The sequence below is a fragment of the Pongo abelii genome, chromosome 12, assembly GCF_028885655.2.
Source record: "Pongo abelii isolate AG06213 chromosome 12, NHGRI_mPonAbe1-v2.0_pri, whole genome shotgun sequence".
Taxonomy (NCBI): domain Eukaryota; kingdom Metazoa; phylum Chordata; class Mammalia; order Primates; family Hominidae; genus Pongo; species Pongo abelii.
In genome coordinates this window covers 47,473,627-47,488,632 of record NC_071997.2, presented here as the reverse complement: position 1 = coordinate 47,488,632, position 15,006 = coordinate 47,473,627, and the positions used below count along the sequence as shown (strand labels likewise).

At 37.4% G+C, this 15,006-nt stretch overlaps 1 protein-coding gene across 2 annotated transcripts in view; it reads left to right on the top strand.

Annotated features, from left to right (window-relative positions):
• DNAH6 (dynein axonemal heavy chain 6) overlaps nucleotides 1-15,006 on the top strand; it is a 325,727-nt gene that overhangs the window by 96,297 nt on the left and 214,424 nt on the right. For both annotated transcript variants that reach the window (XM_024242264.2, XM_054547993.1), the window contains 5 exons: nucleotides 4,189-4,369; nucleotides 9,373-9,469; nucleotides 11,115-11,334; nucleotides 12,622-12,786; nucleotides 12,869-12,982. In XM_024242264.2, the coding sequence (XP_024098032.2) occupies nucleotides 4,189-4,369; nucleotides 9,373-9,469; nucleotides 11,115-11,334; nucleotides 12,622-12,786; nucleotides 12,869-12,982 (777 nt within the window). The remainder of the gene's footprint in view (nucleotides 1-4,188; nucleotides 4,370-9,372; nucleotides 9,470-11,114; nucleotides 11,335-12,621; nucleotides 12,787-12,868; nucleotides 12,983-15,006) is intronic.

Sequence of the window (15,006 nt, the reverse complement as noted above, 5' to 3'; positions counted from 1 at the left end):
ACCTATTGGATACTATGCTCACTCTCTGAATGACAAGATTGTTCATACCTCAAACCTCAGCATTACACGGCATACCCATTTAACAAACCTGCACATGTAACCCCTGAATCTAAAATATAAGTTGAAATTATTTTTTTTAAAGTTATGTTTATAGTGTACTGTAGTCCATTAATTGTGCAATACTATATTGCTAAAAAATGCTAATGATTATCTGAGCCTTCAGCGACTCGTCATCTTTTGGCTGGTGGAAGATCTTGCCTCAGTGTTGATGGGTGGCTGCTGAAGGTTGGGGGTGCTGTGACAATTTCCTAAAATAAGACAACAATGAAGTTTGCCACATTCATTGACTCTTCCTTTTATTAAAAAAAAAAAATCTTTGTAGCAGGCAATATTTTATAGCATTTTCCCCATGACAGAACTTCTTTCACAATTGGAGTCAATGTTCTCAAGCCCTACTTCTGCTTTATCAACTATGTTTATGTAATATCCTAAATCCTTTGTTGTCATTTCGACAATGTTTATAGCATTTTCACCAAGAATAGATTCCATCTCAAGAAACCACTTTCTTTGCTCATCCATAAGAAGCAAGTCCTCATCTATTCAAGTTTTATCATGAGATTGCAGCAATTCAGTCACATCTTCAGGCTCTACTTCTAATTCTAATTCTCCTGCAATTTCCACCATATCTGCAGTTATTTCCTCCACTGAAGTCTTGAATCCCTCAAAGTCATCTGTGAGGGTTGGAGTCAACTTCTTCCAAACTCCTATTAGTGTTGATATTTTGACTTCCTCCCATCAATGACAAATATTTTCAATGGCATCTAGAATGATGAGCCCTTTCTAGAGGGTTTTTTAATTCACTTTTCCCGGATCCATCAGAGGAATTACTATCTATGGCAGATATAGCCTTACAAAATGTATTTCTTAAATAATAAGACTTTCAAGTTGAAAGTACTCCTTAATCCATGGGCTGTAGAACGGATGTTGTGTTAGCAGGCATGAAAGCAACATTAATCTCCTTGTACATCTCCATAAGAGCTCTTGGGTTACCAGGTCCATTGTCAATGAACAGTAATATTTTGAAAGAAGCCTTTTCTTCTAAGCAGTAGGTCTCAACAGTAGGCTTAAAATATTCAGTAAATCATGCTGTAAACAGATGTGCTGTCACACAGGCTTTGTTGTTTCATTTTTAGAGCACAGGCAGAGTAGATTTGGCATAATTCTTAAGGGCCATGAGATTTTTTGAACGGTAAATGAGCATTGGTTCTAACTCAAAGTCACCAGCTGCATTTATCCCTAACATGAGTCAGCCTGTCCTTTGAATCTTTGAAGCCAGGCATTGGCTAATCTTCATTAGCTATAAAAGTCCTACATGGCATCTTCTTCTAATAGAAGGCTATTTTGTCTTCATTGAAAACCTGTTGTTGAGAGTAGCCACCTTCGTCAATGATCTTAGCTAAATCATCTGGATAACTTGCTGCAGCTTCATCAGCACTTGCTGCTTCACCTTGCCCTTTTATGTTATAGCGATAGCTTCTTTCAGTCTCGTGAATCAACCTCTGCTACCTTCGAACTTTACTTCCACAGCTTCCTCACCTCTCTTAGCCTTTTCAAAATTGAAAAGAGTTAGGGTCTTGCCTCAGACTAGGCTTTGGCTTAAGGGAATGTTATGGTTGGTTTGATCTTCTATTCAAACCATTCAAACTTTCTCCAAATCAGAAAGAGGGTTTTGGCTTTTATCATTTGTGTCTACACTGAAGTTGCATTTTTAATTTCCTTCAAGAACTTTTCCTTTGCATTCACAACTGTCTTAATTGTTTGGTGCAAGAGGCTAAGTTTTGACCTATATTGGCTTTTGACATGCCTTCGTAACTAAGTTTAATCATTTCTAACTTTTAATTTAGAGACATGTGACTCTTCCTTTCACTTGAACACTTAAAGGCCATTGTAGTGTTATTAATTGGCCTAATTTCAATATTGTTATGTCTCAGGGAATAACAGGGGGCACTGAGGAGAAGAAATGAGATGGGGAACAGGGGAACAGCCAGTCAGTGGAGCACAAAGAACGAACAGACATAGTACTTATCAATTAAGTTTGCCATCTTATATAAGCATGCTTCATGGCACCCCAAACAATTATAATCATAACATCAAAGATCACTGATCACAGATCACCATAACAGATATAATAATAATAATAATGTTTAATAATAATATTTTTAATATTGCAAGAATTACCAAAGACAATTGGTAATTGTAATAATTTTGACCCAGAGACAAAGTGAGCACATGTTGTTGGAAAAATGGCATGAATTAACTTTCTTGATGCAGGGTTGCCACAAAACTTCAATTTGTGAAAAATGCAATATCTGCAAAATGCAATAAATGAAGCACAATAAAACAAAGCATGCCCATATTATTATTTTGCTGTGAAACAAATACTACAAACTTAAACAATATACCTTTATTATCTCACAGTTTCTGTGGCTCAGGAGTTCAGGCATGGTTTAACTGAGGCCTCTTGCTCAGGGTCTCACAAGGTTGCAATCAAGATGTCAGCCAGACTGCGTTCTCATCAGAAGTTTAGCTGGGGAATGACCCACTTCCAAGCTCACTCCAGTTGTTGGCAGAAATTATTTTCTTGGAATTCTGGGCTAAGGGCTTCAATCTCTTGCTGGCACTCAGCTGGAGGCCATCCTCAGCTCCTAGATGTTGCCCACAGTTTTTTCTTTATGTGTGAGCTTCCCCAACATGACCACTGGCTGCATCAATCTAGCAAGGAAGAAAAAAGGATCCTAGCAAGATGACTATTACAGTCTTATATAACATAAACATAATTATGTACATTCTGTTACCTTTGCCACATCCCATAGCACCTGGGAGCAAGTCACAGATGGCACCCACATTCAAGGAGAGAGGATTACACAGGGATGTGAATGCCACATCTTGGGGGCCACCTTATGAGTCTTGCTACAACGACTTTATATTTACTGGAAGAATGCTCATTGTTGCTTGAAGTCTCCTTGGAATCTTTCCTTGTGGTGCACATGTCCTTTTGATTTTATTCCACCTTTGATTGTCCCACAGCAAAACAAAGAACCCACTTACACTAATCTCATTTTGTTCCCATCCAATCTCTTTCTTAGACTTCAGATATTTAGCTTGACTTAATTATGTTTACGTTTCTAGACATGCTAATATGATAAGTTATCTATGAAATAATAAAGTCAGTAAGAGGGAAAAGATAACCTGTGCCAACTTTGTTTCAAAGAGAACTTTCTCAGAAATTCATCTTCTTCAACAAACCACATTGTCTGAGTCCTGTTCAGCCTTCTGGACTGATGATTAAGCCCTGTGAAGGGAGGGACTACAGGTCAAAGTCAAGGGAGACGTTTTCATAGAGGGTCCCTGAAAGAAGCCTGAGCTGATTAGTGAGGACCTCCCAGAGAATGAATTGCTTGGAAAGTGTGAGACCTGAGACAAACCAGGAAGTGGTTGTGACATTTGGGCTTACTCCCAAACCTAGAGTGAGAAGTGAGGAACTCTTTCATGGATTTTGGGCACACACATGCAGTAATAGCAGGAGGCACAGAGGAAAGGTGAGGTCTACAGACATTTGATTTCTGACCCTATATTTCTGATTTATTTTATTAACAGTGATTGTCTAAAAGCAGAGGGAATGCATGATTTTCTTCTTCCAGTCTTCTATATTTACTACATATGCTGTCATGAGCAGGGTTTTTAAAAAAAAAATTCATTTTTAAAGAAAGGTGAAGGAAGAATGAACACATAGTTGAGATAAAAGAAAAAAACAAAATTTTTTCATGCTAATCTTGTGTATGTTTGAAAATGGTCGCTGAACTTTCCTCTTCCCTTCAGATTTCCTTGAGTAGGCATCGTGCTGCCCCCGAATCTCTCCTGTGGGTATTTTAATCATATTTCTCTGGATCCATTCTGGTAACCACATGGAAGACCCATTAGAACTCTGCTCAGTAGACAGTGGGATGAAATCAGACTAAGGTGAATCTTGGACCTTGTAAGGAATTTAATTTCAAAGGACCTGTGAGGAGTCATAACACCACCCTCAAGGAAAAAGATACAGTGATTCCCTGTGTCATGATTTTTACTGTAACCATATGTTTTTAATTGGGGAATTAAAATCTGACAGTGTCCATATTTTTCTCCTAGGAAGAGTGGCTGACCTGCCAGAGAAACTGGCTCTACCTAGAAAGTATTTTCAATGCTCCAGACATTCAGAGGCAATTGCCTGCAGAGGCCAAGATGTTCCTTCAGGTGGATAAGTCATGGAAAGAAATCATGAGAAAGGTGAATCGGCTGCCTAATGCTCTTCGAGCCGCTACTCAGCCAGGTATGAAACAAAATTCCAAACAAGCAAAAAGACTACAGTCACCTAAAATGTTTCTCTGGGAATCTAATAACATACGGTCCATTCAACCCTTGATTCTAGTCAGCATGGATGACTAGGAATCCTTGCATTTGACACACTTGCTAAGCAATGTCAACGGAACACTGGACTTTTTTTTATTATTATTATCTCTCAGCTTAGTTTGTAGTTTTGGAAAAGGAGAATCTGCCTATTTTTGCTGTTTTTATGATTTGGGGATGTTGAAAACATCAGCGATATTTTCATCTCAGAATTTTGACGACGAGACAAATATTTGCCTTCGCTTGATGTATTCTATTAAAGCTCCTCCACAGATTTATAGCCACAAAAATGTCCACACTTTATTTTTAATGAATTCATTAAAACTAGTTAAAAATATTACCACTTATTACATTTCTAGTCTCAAGGTTGAAATGTGTTTTAATAAGTTCCATTTCTGTGGATGTGGAATCAAAGTCTTTCAGGGTGCACATATGTGGCTGTTGAACTTTATGCTTAAAGTAAAAGCCTTGGCAAGCTTGCCTGTTGTTCAGGAAACAGCAGCACATGGCCCATCCTGGTAAATATCCTCAGACAGCTTCCCTGCAGTTTGCTGGGCTGCACTCTTTGCCCAAAACCTCTGACATAAGACAGAAATGGAAAAGAAATGTTACATGGAGTAATAGAATTGAAAACTCTTTGGGTCTTTTCGAGGCAGCCCACATTCCTTGGCTCATGGCCTTCTTCCAGCCTGTAATCTCAGGACACTGATCTCTGTTTCTGTCATCACATCTCCTTATCAGCCTCTGACCTTCCCGCCTCCTGCTTATAATGGCCCATGTATGATCGATCAGTCCACCAGACGATCCAGGACAGTCTCTCCATCCATGATCCTTAACTTAATCACACCTGCAAAGTTCTTTTCCATGTATACTAACATATTCACAGGTTTGGGGGATTAAGACATGAACATCTCTAGGGGGCCATTATTCTGTCTACTGCACTCACTTGTCATGTTGAAACATTTTGCTGTGAAAACTAATATGTTAGATTACAGAGTGCTGTCCCAGTCCCTACTAGACTTGTTATAAAATATAACTTCTGAAATGAAAAAAAAATATGATTCAAAAATACATCTGCTCCTAAGGATGTAAGATAAGAACAGAGACATATAGATCATTTCAGGGGATGATAAAGCTATGAAGAAAAATAAAGTAGGGTAAATGGGTGAGAGAGAGAGAGAGTGTGTGTGTGTGTGTGTGTGTGTCTGTGACAGAAGGCTTTTTTGATAAAGTGGCTTTTGAGCAGAAACCTGCAGGAATGAGGCAATGAGTCATGTATGTGACCAAAGGGAACATTGTTAAAGAAGGAGGGAAGATCAAAGGCAAGCCTCCCAAGGTGAGTGCATGCTTCACATGCCCAATTGTTTGCAAGGAAGCCAATGCGAGCTGAAGTGGAATGCAGAAGAAGGGCTTAGGAGGTGAAGCAAGAGAGGCAAGAGTGCTTAGGTGGGGACTGGGCATCAGACTGGGTCCTTGATTACATAGAGCCTTGGAAACCATGATCAAGACTGTGGATTTGATTCTTGGGCAGGTGGGGACACCAGCTACTGTGATAAGCACCAAAACTACAAAGATAAACAAGACATGGATCTTATTCCTTAAGGAGCTGTAGTTTAGCGATAAAGAAATAGTATCCCATCACCACAATTTTGGCATTTAAAGATGGCAGAGGATACAGAAAAGATACCAGTAAGAAAGTGACAGACAATGAGTAGGTATAGAGACTGGCTTGGTTTGGAGAGTCAAGGAGAAGGCAACTGCTTGGCTTTGGTTTTGTACTCCTAGCCCCCCAAAAGTGGGATACACCAGCTAAATATGTTTCATATTAAATATACTTGTTCATACTTGGTAAATACTTCATATTATTATTAAAGGTAATAGTTAAAATTCTTAGTCAATTCCCCCCATTTTAATGTAATAGAGCATTCCTTTATCAAATAATACCAAAGCTTTTAAAATCTTAACAGTAGATTTTACTTTTACTTAAAATTATCTCTTTATTTTTCAGTTAACTTAGTACCTTTTATTGAAAAGACCATACCACTGCCATTGCATTTTATTTATTTATTTATTTTTATTTCAATAGGTTTGGGGGAAACAGGCGGTGTATGGTTCTATGAATGAGTTCTTTAGTGGTGATTTCTGAGATTTTGGTGCACCCACCACCCAAGCAGTGTACACTGTACCCAATGCGTAGTCTTTTATCTTTTTATCCCTCAGCTCCCTCCCATCCTTTCCCCCACTTGCCTAAGTCCATTGTATCACTCTTACACTTTTGTGTCCTCATACCTTAGCTCCCACTTATGAGTGAGAACATATGATGCTTGGTTTTCCATTCCTGAGTTACTTCACTTGAAATAATGGTCTCCAAATCAATTCAGGTTGCTGCAAATGCCGTTATTTCATTCCTTTTTATGGCTGAGGTAGTATGCCATGGTATATCTACACACATTTTCTTTATCCACTCATTGATTAATGTGCATTGGGACTGGTTCCATATTTTTGCAATTGCAAATTGTGCTGTTATAAACATGCGTGTGCAAGAATCTTTTTTATATAATGACTTCTTTTCTTCTGGGTAGATACCCAGTAATGGGATTGCTGGATCAAACGGTAGATCTACTTTTCAGTTCTTTAAGGATTCCCCACACTGTTTTCCATAGTGGCTGTCTTAGTTTACATTCCCACCCGCAGTGTAAATGTGTTCCCTTTCCACCACATCCACACCAACATCTATTTTTTTTTATTATAGCTATTCTTGCAGGAGTAGAGTGGTATCGCATTGTGGTTTTGATTTGCATTTCCCTGATCATTAGTGATGTTGAGCATTTTTCATGTTTATAGCCCATTTGTATACCTTCTTTTGAGAATTGTCTATTCATGTCCTTAGCTCTCTTTTTGAAGGGATTGTTTGTTTTTTTTCTTGCTGATTTGAGTTCCTTGCAGATTCTGGATATTAGTCCTTTGCCAGATGTACAGATTGTGAAGATTTTCTCCCACTCTGTGAGTTGTCTGTTTACTCTGCTTACTGTTTCTTTTGCTGTGCAGAAACTTTTTAGTTTAAGTCTCATCTATTTATCTTTGCTTTTGTTGCATTTGCTTTTGAGTTTTGGTCGCATTTGCCTTTGGGTTTTGGTCATGAAGTTCTTGCATAAGCCAATGTCAAGAGGGGTTTTTCCAATATTATCTTCCAGAATTGTTATGGTTTCAGGTCTTAGATTTAAGTCTTTGATCTATCTTGATTTGATTTTTAGGTGAGAGATGAGGATCCAGTTTCGTTCTTCTACATGTGGCTTGCCAGTTATCCCAGCACCATTTGTTGAATAGGGTATCCTTTTCCCACTTTATGTTTTTGTTTGCTTTGTCAAAGATCAGTTGGCTATAAGTATTTTGCTTTATTTCCAGGTTCTCTATTCTGTTCCGTTGGTCTAAGTGCCTATTTTTATACCAGTACCATGCTGTTTTGGTGACTATGGCCTTGTAGAATAGTTTAAAGTCAGGTAATGTGATGCCTCCAGATTTGTTCTTTTTGCTTAGTCATGCTTTGGCTATGTGGGCTCTTTTTTTTTGGTTCCATATGAAATTTAGAATTATATTTTTCTAACTCTGTGAGAATTATGGTGTTATTTTTATGACAATTGCATTGAGTTTATAGATTGCTTATGGCAGTATGGTCATTTTCACAATGTTGATTCTTCCCATTCATGAACATAGGATGTGTTTCCATTTGTTTGTGTTGTATGATTTCTTTCAGCAGTGTTTTGTAGTTTTCCTTGTAGAGGTCTTTCACCTCCTTGGTTAGGTATATTTCTAAGTATTTTTTTTTTGGCAGCTATTTTATTTTCTTGCAGCTATTGTAAAAGGGGTTGAGTTCTTGATTTGATTTTCAGCTTGATCACTGTTAGTGTATAGCAGAGCTACTGATTTGCGTACATTAATTTTGTATCCTGAAACTTTGCTGAATTCAATGATCAGGTCTAGGAGCTTTTTGGATAAGTCTTTAGGGTTATTTAATTTCTACGTATTTGTATGGTTTTGAGGATTCCTTTTGGAGTTGATTTCCAATTTTATTCCACTGTGGTCTGAGAGAGTACTTGATATAATTTTGATTTTCTTAAATTTATTGGGACTTGTTTTGTGTCTTATCATATGGTCTATTTTGGAGAATATTCTGTGTTGATGAATAGAATGTATATTCTGCATTTGTTGGGTAGAATGTTCTGTAAATATCTGTTGAGTCCGTTTGTTCTAGGGTATAGTTTAAGTTGTTTCTTTGTTGACTTTCGGCCTTGATGACCTGTCTAGTGCTGTCAATGGAGTACTGAAGTCCCCCACTATTATTGTGTTGCTGTCTATCTCATTTCTAAGGTCTGGTAGTAATTGTTTTATAAATTTATAAATTTGGGAGCTCTAGTGTTAGGTGCATACATATTTAGAACTGTGATATTTTCTTGTTGGAAAAGTCCTTTTATCATTATATAATATCCTTCTTTGTCTTTTTTAACTGTTGTTGCTATAAAATTTGTTTTGTCTTAAATAAGAATAGCTACTCCTGCCCACTTTTGGTGTCCATTTGCATGGAATATCTTTTTCTACCCCTTTACCTTAAGTTTATGTGATTCCTTATGTGTTAGGTGAGTCTCTTGAAGACAGCAGTTACTGTCTGGACATCCAGATTGGTAAACAGGGAGTCAAACTGTCAGCTTTTGCTGATGATGTGATTGTAATTTTTTTATTGCCATTGCAATTCCATGACTCATTTTAACTTTAGGTTTGGATAATTCAAAGCATATTTTTATAAGAGTTTTATTAAATAGTTTTCTAGGGAGAAGATTCATAAATTGATTACATTTTAAAGTGATTTTTTTTCAGAAAAAAATTTGATTTTAACACAGTTTTACCAATACTATTTTTTTTAATGAACAGGACTTCTGGAAACTTTTCAAAACAATAATGCATTACTTGACCAAATTCAGAAGTGCCTAGAGGCATACTTAGAATCAAAAAGAGTTATCTTTCCAAGGTAAGTTTATAAAGCAACCTAAGATATTTTTTAGTAGTTATGACTGTCAATCAAGTTGAGGTTATAGTTATAACCTCAGAAGCCACTCTAGGTGTTTAGAGCAAGTTTCATGCAGGGAATTAGAAGTTTTCACTGGTGCTAGAGGCAGAAGAAGGGAAGAACTGAGGACCACTTTGAGGAAATCTGGAAATACAGGCAGACGTCTCAGGGAAGTGCCACCAAAGTCTCGGCTTCCTACAACAAGAAAGGGAGGGATTGTCAGGAGGACACCTGAAAACCAAGGATAAAATCCCACCAGCTTCAGTCATCCATGCTCAAGTTGGGGAATAATGGCTTTGCTTCCTCCCACCTTCTCAGTCACATAGAAGAGCATCTCATAGGCAGCATTTAATCTGAAACCTTACTGGAAAGAGATTCTGGAAATGTCATTCCAGCTTTTCCCTGATGCAGGGATATTGCTAAGTTGACAATCAACAATCTAGAGCATTCACTAAATGCTGATTTGTACATTTAGTCTTCTAAAACATGAGAGAGTTGGGGATAGGAACAGCAGTAAAAATGACCCTTGATTGGAAAAAAAAAAGTTTGAAAATCACTGTCTTAAACGTTAATAGTTAATTGCTGTAACCTATTCTAGTATGAACTAGGATAGTCAGCTGGGATAATAAATCAAATTCCTTTTGAGTGATTTGGAGAGATTAAACATAATACAAGAACTATATTACATGAAGTCTGGCATTTAGAATATTTTTGGTTATCTAGAGCAGGGACAAACAATTTTTTTTCATAAAAGGTCACATAGTAGATATTCAAGGCTTTGTAGGCTTTACATTCTCCGTAGTCAGGTCCGCTATTGGAACACAAAGGGAGCCACAGACAGTATGTCTGCATGGCTGTGTGACAATGAAACGTTATTTACAAAAACAGGTGGTGGGCCAGATTTGGCCTGGGGCTGTAACTTGCCAACCCCAATCTATAGCAAAATAATCTTCTGTAAGTTTACAATTTCCTTTACCTATCTTGCTGGTAATAATATGGAATATATATAAATGTTTTATTTCTACATAGGTGTAGCCTCACATGGTTGGAAATGGTGTGCTGGCAAAATTATATTATGCCAGTTTTCACAGTAGCACATACTGCGGGGAATAGCAAATGCCTTTGGGTTAAGAGAATGGCCCAGTACACATTCACACAACCCAATAAGGTTCTCCTGCAACCACCCATCCATCTGTTAACTCTTCAGCAAATCATATATTGAATACCAGGTATGTGTGACATACTAGGCTACATTTTAGGGAAAACAAATAATACATCTGCACTCTGGAGGCTTAAAGCCAGGTGAGACAGATATGTGAACACATCAGTTTCTAGCATTTTTACAATTTTATGAACAATATCTATCTTTTATGTACTAGACACTAATTCTAGGTATGCATCATCACACCTAAATGCATCATCACTAATTTTCACAGAAATCATGTTTAGAGATATGTGGCTTCCCCAGAAACCCATGACCAGTATAATTGGAGGTCCAGGAAATTGGTGGACAAGGAAGAGATGTGGCTAAGGAATTTATCTTTTATGTCTATCTAAGACTTTACTTCAATTTCAAGTTATATTTTAAGGATGTTCTTTAATCCAGGTTTTACTTCTTGTCAAATGATGAACTTCTGGAGATTTTGGCCCAGACACGAAATCCACAGGCCGTGCAGCCACACTTAAGGAAATGCTTCGACTCCATTTCAAAGCTCGAATTTGCTCTCATGCCTCCTGCCGAAGGAAAGATTCCTGGTATTGATGGAGAACCAGAAAAGGTTTATACTAATGATATTTTAGCAATGCTGTCACCAGAGGGAGAAAGGGTGAGGTGCTTTTGTTTATATTTCCTTATTGATGAACTTTGTTACTCTTCTAGGGTTATTCTCACTCTAAGCATACAGGTACTCTGTTGGCTCAGCAGTTTCATGGATAACCAAGATAAAATTCTTGCCCTCAAAGAGCTCAAAGTCTAACAGAGAAGTAGTTGAACAAACAACTGAAAATCACCACAGAAAATGCAATAACAAAGACATGTGTTCTGTTGTTGGAAATAGAGTGGAGAAAACTAGAACCATGTCTTATTTAACTCTCCACAAGAGGCACACTGGTGGACTGGTTAAGAGTACTGGTTCTACTATCAGGCCACTTGGACTAAGTCCTATCCCTTAATCTCAGCCAAAAGATGAGGATTAGTAATTGTATCTGATTAATGGAATGATGAGCCCGTTCAGGGGATAGTGTAGTAAATTACTTAAAGCAATACCCTGTGAGCACTATTTAAGTGTTAGTTGCTGGCAGCAGCATCTCCAGGGCACTGCACAGCCCCTGGCATATGGGGAACACCAAGAGAGTGAATATATTAGCATACTGTGAGGAACCAAGTGACTTCACAAAGGAGAGCCACACATATGCACACACACACAAAGTCAAGTATGATGGAAGGGGGAGTATCTTCTATGTGGGCATGGGAGACATTTCACACACAGGAACTGTGTAAGGAAATGCTAAGGAATTGGGTCCAGTAAGAACACAGTGGTGTATCTATGGGAACATATAAACATTTTATTTGTTCTGAATTGATCCTCTTGCAAAAGAATTTGCTCATCACTGGTGCAGAAGAGAAGGGGGAAGACCAAGGATAGAATCTTGGGAAAACATGAAATTTAAAGAGAAGTTAGAAGAAGAGCAGATGAAGGAAGGCAAAACAGCCATGACAGTCAAGCCATTGGAAGTCCAAAAAAATAGATACAAGAACTGAAAAGTGTCATTTGGACTTTTCAGTTGGGAGGACATGGGAAAACTTAAGAATAGAAGTGATCAGGGACAAAAGTCAGATAGCAGCAAGTAGGAAAGTGAAAATAAGTGCAGAAATCCATGCAGTGCATATAGACTCCTCTTTCAGGGAGTTGACTCCAAATGGAAGCAGTAAAATAAAGCAATAGGTGGGGTGAAAGGAGATAGATGCATAGTGGAATGTCAATAGAAGTTTCAGTATTTGTGGTCAGGCTTCAGCATTTATGTAGCTTTGGATTCTGTAATGGAAATATAGAAAGCATACAGCTTACAAGTCCCACACAAGCCTCTTTATCAATGCTCTGATTACCTTTTAGGTTAGCTTGGGGAAAGGCCTCAAGGCCCGAGGCAATGTAGAGGAATGGCTTCGTAAAGTGGAAGAAGCCATGTTCACATCTCTGCGTCGCCTGTGCAAAGCTGCCATCGCTGACTATCAGGGGAAACAGAGGACAGACTGGGTGGTTGCTGGCCACCCTTCTCAAGTAACTCGAACTCACATTTCATATCCCTGAATTCTTTTTTGGTGATATGCATCACATATTTAAGAAAGATGTTTTCTTGCAGGTTATCCTGACTGTTTCTCAAATTATGTGGTGTCGTGATTTGACTGAATGTCTGGAAACAGAACACAGTAATCATATACAGGCCCTGAAGAATTTTGAAAAAGTAAATTTTGAGGTGAGATCTGTAACAAAGTGACATTGTTGTCTTGCAAGATGGTCTTGGTGGGTTTTTTTTTTAAGCACAGTTAATGCAAATTCACTTTATTTCAGAAATTCTAATGCTTTGACATTTGTAATAGCTCTTACAAAGCTTTAGAATTCTAAAATTATTTGTGTTTTACATTTTTTAGAGACACTATCTTAATATTTGTGTAGTATTTATGTGAATACTTGTGAAAATAGGAGGAAAAACAATTCCAGAACAAAACACCAGGGTTATAATGTTTGCAGCTTTTAAGGACAAACTGTATTCACTAGTTCCTGGATACCTCTCAGGGAAGTTTATTCAGTCCAGGAAAACCTCCAGATTCATGCCATTACTATTTCTAGGCTCTAATTCTATTTCTGCTATTTTGTAAAACTGTCAGGCAACTAACAATAAAATAATAAATAATTCAATGAATTTAAATACCATCAAGAACTTTTAGCTATAGCTAGGAAATGCTATTTTACTAAATAGCATTTAAATAGCACTAAAACTTTATACTTGTTGAACAGCAACTCCACATTTCCTCCTCTCCCTAGCTCCCTGTAATCACCACTCTTTTTCTATGAATTTAACTATTTTAGATACTTCATATAAGTAGATCATGCAGGATTATCCTTCTATGACTGACTCATTTCATTTAGCTTAATATCCTCCAGGTTTATTCATGCTATCACATGTCATGGGATTTCCTTTTTTTAAGTCTGAATAATAAATATTTCATTGTATGTGTATACCACATTTCCTTTTATTTTTTTCTTTTTTAAGAGACAGGATCTCACTCTGTTGCCCAGGCTGGAGTGCAGGGATGCGATCATAGCACACAGCTAATTATTTTTATTATTATTTTTTGTAGAGACAGGGTCTCACTGTATTGCTCAGGCTGGTCTCAAAAGCTTCCCTCAAGCGATCCTCCTGCCTTGGCCTCCCAAAGTGCTGGATTACAGGCGTGATAATCATGCCCAACTCACATTCTCTTTATCCATTCATCCATTGATGGACACTTGTGTTATTGCCACATTTTGGCTATTGTGAATAATGCTGCAATGAACATAGGAGTGCAGATAGTCTCTTCCAGATCCTGACTTCACTTCTTTTGGATGTGTACCAGAGTGGGATTACTGGGTCATATGGTAGTTCCATTTTTAATTTTTTGAGGAGCCAGCATATTGTTTTCCATAATGGCTGTACCATGTTTATATTCCCACTGGCAGCATACCTGGGTTCTCTTTTCTCCACGCCCTTGCCAACATGGGTTATCTTTTGTTTTTTTGATAACAATCACCCTAACAGTTATGAGGTGACATCTCATTATGAGTTGATTTACATTTCCCTTATGATTAGTGATGTTGATCATTTTTTCATATACCTGGTTAGCCCTTTGTATGTCTTTTTCTGATAAATGTCTATTCTCTTCCCTTACTCAAGTTTTAATTGGGTTATTTGGTTTTTGCTCATAAGTTGTAGGAGCAATTAGACCCTTGTCTTACACCATACACAAAAATCAACTCAAAATGGATTAAGGATTTAAATGTAAGACCTGAAACTGTAAAATCCCTAGAAGAAGGCATAGGGGAAAAGCTTTGACATCAGCTTGGCATTGATTTCTTGGATATAACACCAAAAGCACAAGCAACAAAAGGAAAAATAGATCAATGGGATTGCATCAAACTTAAAAGCTTTTGCACAGCAAGGAAACAATCAACAGAGTGAAAAGGAAACCTGGGGAATAAAGGAAAATATTTACAAATGGTATATCTCGTTAGGACCTAGGCCGACTCTTTTAACTCCAAATTCAATTCTACTTCCAAGCAATACTACATTTTTAAAGATTCACTCTTAAAACAGAAAAATAAAACAACCTTATTGAATAAAACGACTTTATTGAAATAAAACAACTTTATATATATTTATATGTAAATATTCAATAAATATTTATTTATCAAATAAAACAATTTCATTGAAGTAAGAGAAAACACTCTCATGAAATTCCT